The 4,427-nt window shown below is 27.0% G+C and overlaps 2 protein-coding genes across 2 annotated transcripts in view; one reads left to right on the forward strand and one right to left on the reverse strand.

Moving 5' to 3' along the window:
- Nucleotides 1–1,738, forward strand: part of LOC108578655 — a 2,148-nt gene extending 410 nt beyond the window's left edge. The window contains 7 exon segments of the mRNA XM_017942022.1: nucleotides 31–228; nucleotides 302–491; nucleotides 587–737; nucleotides 834–1,023; nucleotides 1,131–1,321; nucleotides 1,392–1,534; nucleotides 1,618–1,738. Coding sequence (XP_017797511.1) covers nucleotides 31–228; nucleotides 302–491; nucleotides 587–737; nucleotides 834–1,023; nucleotides 1,131–1,321; nucleotides 1,392–1,534; nucleotides 1,618–1,738 — 1,184 coding nt within the window.
- A 223-nt stretch (nucleotides 1,739–1,961) lies between these two features.
- LOC108578624 (DNA repair endonuclease XPF) overlaps nucleotides 1,962–4,427 on the reverse strand; it is a 4,090-nt gene continuing 1,624 nt past the window's right edge. Inside the window, exons 6-15 of the mRNA XM_017941988.1 lie at nucleotides 4,373–4,423; nucleotides 4,071–4,299; nucleotides 3,795–3,972; nucleotides 3,553–3,720; nucleotides 3,339–3,476; nucleotides 3,052–3,270; nucleotides 2,802–2,975; nucleotides 2,582–2,722; nucleotides 2,274–2,465; nucleotides 1,962–2,123 (exon numbers count right to left, since the gene is read on the reverse strand). Of these exons, the coding sequence (XP_017797477.1) occupies nucleotides 1,962–2,123; nucleotides 2,274–2,465; nucleotides 2,582–2,722; nucleotides 2,802–2,975; nucleotides 3,052–3,270; nucleotides 3,339–3,476; nucleotides 3,553–3,720; nucleotides 3,795–3,972; nucleotides 4,071–4,299; nucleotides 4,373–4,423 (1,652 nt within the window). The remainder of the gene's footprint in view (nucleotides 2,124–2,273; nucleotides 2,466–2,581; nucleotides 2,723–2,801; nucleotides 2,976–3,051; nucleotides 3,271–3,338; nucleotides 3,477–3,552; nucleotides 3,721–3,794; nucleotides 3,973–4,070; nucleotides 4,300–4,372; nucleotides 4,424–4,427) is intronic.

Below are 4,427 nucleotides of genomic sequence, written 5' to 3' on the forward strand. Positions count from 1 at the left end.
TAAAAGTTTTAGTTCTATTTAGTTTAGTTCTAAAGTATTAGTTCCATAGAAATTTTCTATTAAATATTATGTTAATTTAGTTGTATTCTGATTTGTTACCATTAACTTGTCAACACTTTTTAAATCTTTGCATTGGATATGATGAAGTAAAACAATGTTATAAAGATGCTTATTACATAAATACACATGTGTATCGTATAGTAAAAAATGGATGGATTCAATGTGGAGGTAAACATCATTTAAATTATTTTTGGTTTTGTTTACCCTTTCACACAGTTTAATCAGCTTTTATTTTTTATAGATTTGGAATTATTTGAAACCAATAAAGATGCTGTAAATGATGTTATAATACCTGATGAATCTTACTGTATTCCTCATGATCGTAGAGGAGTCCTTTCAATGGTAAATGATGGAAAACATTGTAATCAATCACAATTCACTGTATGTTTAAAACCAAATCCTTGGATGAATCATTTTTATGTTGCTTTTGGGTGAGTAGAATTAATTTATTTTTAGTGTTTCTATGTCATTAAAATGATTTAATAGTTTATAATGAAACATAAGTTAATTTATAATTTGTACAAAGACAACTTATAGATGGTGCTAGAGCTTTAACAAAATTAGAAAATGTGTCAACGTATTACGAACATCCTATTAAACAAATAGTAGTTTCACAATGTGGAGAATATGTTTTTGGAGATGAAATTAAGATGGAAACCGAATCGAAGATTTTCCTTGTTAGTACAATAAAAAATATTTTTATTGGAAGTTACTTTTCATTGCATCCTATTCTAGTCAAATTGAAATGTATTTTACTATTAATTCTATTTTAGAAACATCAATCACCAGCAAGCATGGAAGGAGAGGATGTAAGAGACATTGATACTACATTTGATTTTTATTCCATTACGCCATGGCTTGATAATATTGTGGATACGATAGACGTTCGTGATACAGCTTCACTTTTGGTGGCTGAACGATATCTGAATGGTCTTTATTGTCTTGCAAGTGATTATGAACCAGGCATGTACAAATAAAGTCATATAAACAAGACATATTCATAAAAAAGTTTTTATATATACTTTAAATTGGAATGCAAATATTTAATATGCATTATATGATTTTTATAGGAATGGATATGCGTGTTTATGAAAAAATTCATCTAGTTGGTATGACAAAATATGATACAACAACTGCGAAACTGTATGATTTGTTATTGAATTTTCATCCAGATAAAATGACTGAATGGGAAAAAATTACATTCATTTCTGAAGTTTCTAAAATTATTCTAGCTTACGTTTTTCATTATGAACATAATGAAGTAAGTTAAATGTCAAAAGTTGAAATTTTTAGTATTTGTGCAGTTAATATTATATACTTAATTTATTTAGTTTTGTCTGAACCATATTTCAATACATACCCATTCAACAATACATAAAATATTAGAAATTGCACATGAAATAGCATTGAAAGCTATTGAAAAGGATAAAAGGGCATCTCTTTCTCGTGAATGCGGTGATTTAAAAATTGCAAAGTATGTCACTTTTTTTTTACAAAGGGAAAACGATCTTAATATGAATTCCTTTTAAATTACATTCTTATATTTTATAACTACAGGATATTTGAAGCAAAACATTTCAATAATATGTTAGTCTCAGAAAGCTGTATGTCAGTATTAGAGGAAATAATAACTAAAGCCATACTATGTTTAATGAAAGCTTTTGAAGTAGAAGAATAATAGAAATTCTTAATTTACATTTTTATTTAAATTCATTGTAAGTATAATAAATTCGAATTGTAGATTTTTAAATGTAATAAATAAGAGTTTGTTTACATTTGTTATTTATCTATTGCATTAAACTTGTACTAAATTTTAATACCTAAAAATATTTTTATTTTTTATGAAAATTTATACAAATATAATTTTTTTTACTAACAATGTATTATATACATGTAAAATATTACTTTTTAATTTTAGTAAACAGTCTTTTTCCACGACCTTTAGACGCAGGTTTTTTACTACTTGTGTTTGACTTTTGTTCACTTATAGCACATTTGTCATGAAATGCACTGTAAAACATTTGTGCATCATTTTTATTTCCAAGCATTTCCGTAAGTTCTTCCTACAAAGATGTTAATGTGCATGATTCGATGAACTAACTTTAAAGTTGTACAAAAATATAATAAAATATTCTATTGTAGCATAAAACAAAATAATTTGGAAAATCCAATATCCTATTATATATCTAAAAGGTTTAAATAATAATACGTACTTTAGTAAGTTTGTTAAGATGATCTAACGATTGTCCTTTATTTAATATCATGTGTAAATTTTTGGTAGTAACTCCTGGTAATTTAGCAACCAAATCTTGAATATGGGGATTATATTTTTCTACTGTCATCTCTTTATTTTCTTCAAATCCAATTTGAGCAGCTGTGGTTGCATCTGGTTGATCTTTTCCTTGCTATACATTTTTATTATGAATAAATAAAGTGAATTTAATGTGCTGTTTTTAGTTTCTATATTTTTATAAATTATAAATGTGATTAATAAGACAAGATTACAGTTTCATTTTATTACCTTTAATTCCTCGAATAACTGTGCTGTTGCATGTGGTCCAGGTGACCATACAAGCTTTAACCGAGGAAAATGTAAAGTCAAAAGTTGAAGTTTTGAAGTAATAAACATATTTTGTATGTCTTTACTAGCATAATAATGGCCCTGTAATTATAAAATTTTCTTTTTAATGAATTTGATACTTTAAAGCATTTTCTTTTTACAGTACATAAAAAATATATACTTGGAAACAGAATGGTTTATTTGGATCAAATTCTATTAACAGCATTGGTTTGCTATAATGTCTTGTCATGGCAATGGCTTGATTATACAATCTTCCACTATTTAAAGAACCAATTAAATCAGAGATACTTTTTCTTTCAACGCAAATGTCTGGTGATAAAATATAATCGCCCACCTATAAGTAAAGAAAAAAGCAATTGTTAAATATTCAGTTAAATAGGATTTCACAATTCAATTACAATTTTTCGTACCTGCAAAGTTATAGGTTCGATTTTCATGCCCCGTGTATAAAGTATAGCAGGTAGTTCACTTCTGAATTCTCTCATATCAACTATAACAGTATCTGAAACATCAAGTTGTACTCGTAATCCACCTTTACGTGTATTTGCTTCAGAGTCGGTATCTGACTGTACTTGAAGACTTAAGCAATCTTCAGTTTTTCCATCTTGGTCATCAGGTATAACCATCGTCTAAAATAAGAAGATAGTGTATTATAGTTGTGTAAATCAAATGTTTTGTTTAAAACATGGTAACATACAGTTTTAGCATTAATCAGTGTATGAAACGCTTCTTTCTCCCGCCTTAAAGATGTAAGATATTCTTGTTCTTCCACAGAACCTCCATAAATTAAGAAGTATACTTTTAAATCTATTGATGGATTGTTGTTTTGATAAATCTATGTAAAAGGTATATGCACTTAACATTGGTAGTTATATTCTGTTAGTGAATTGAAGTTTTAGTTTTATACATACTTCAATCTGCCGTACAGCAGAAATATCCGCCACATACATAATGATATTATTTGGCATATGTTCATTCAAAGCCCGTTGCAATGCCATTGGATCTCCATCTTTTTTTAAAGATTGTATCAAAATAACCGGAGAGTTTGTGTTCATATTAGTTAAATCTAATTCAGCCATCTAAAAGAGAAATATATGTATCAAATTCTTTTAATTTGGTACATAATATGCAGAGTAATAAGCTACTGCCTTACCTGTGAACAGTCTTCAAAAAAAGTCTGATGTTTATCTTCATTAACTGATGAACTAGATTGACTTTCTTCTCTAACTTTTTGAGATAATGTTAATACATAAGAATCTTGCTCTGCATTTACATCATCATCATCATCATCCTTTTTAACAGATGAAGACTCTTTTTCTATATTGTTGTCACTGTTAAAGTAAATAAAATATAATAATAAAAATGAAAATGTTTAAATTATACATATTACTTTTTTAACAAACCATTTTATGTTGAATTAATTATATACCTCAGCTTTTGTACTTCTTTATGAGAAAGTTTTTTCATTGCTTCATAAAGTAAATATTCACTGCAACCCATAGTTAAACAATTTCTTAACTGATAACAAATATTACGATTATGCACTAAAATAAAAATTTTTTCAACATTTCTATCTGCTTTCTTTTTATTATCATTATCAATTTCAAGTAATACTTCTGTTAAAGCAGTCCATTTTGGATTAGCTTCAGGTTTTAATTCTGTTTAGAGAGAAGAGCATTATTAATAAGTTGTACCAAGAAGAAGCTATACAGTATAAACAAAAAGATTTACCATTTTTATCATTATAAACTCTTTCTTTTGCATTTTTGAATAAGGTATCTACTGA

Source organism: Habropoda laboriosa, unplaced genomic scaffold, assembly GCF_001263275.1.
Source record: "Habropoda laboriosa isolate 0110345459 unplaced genomic scaffold, ASM126327v1 scaffold45, whole genome shotgun sequence".
In the NCBI taxonomy this organism is placed as follows: domain Eukaryota; kingdom Metazoa; phylum Arthropoda; class Insecta; order Hymenoptera; family Apidae; genus Habropoda; species Habropoda laboriosa.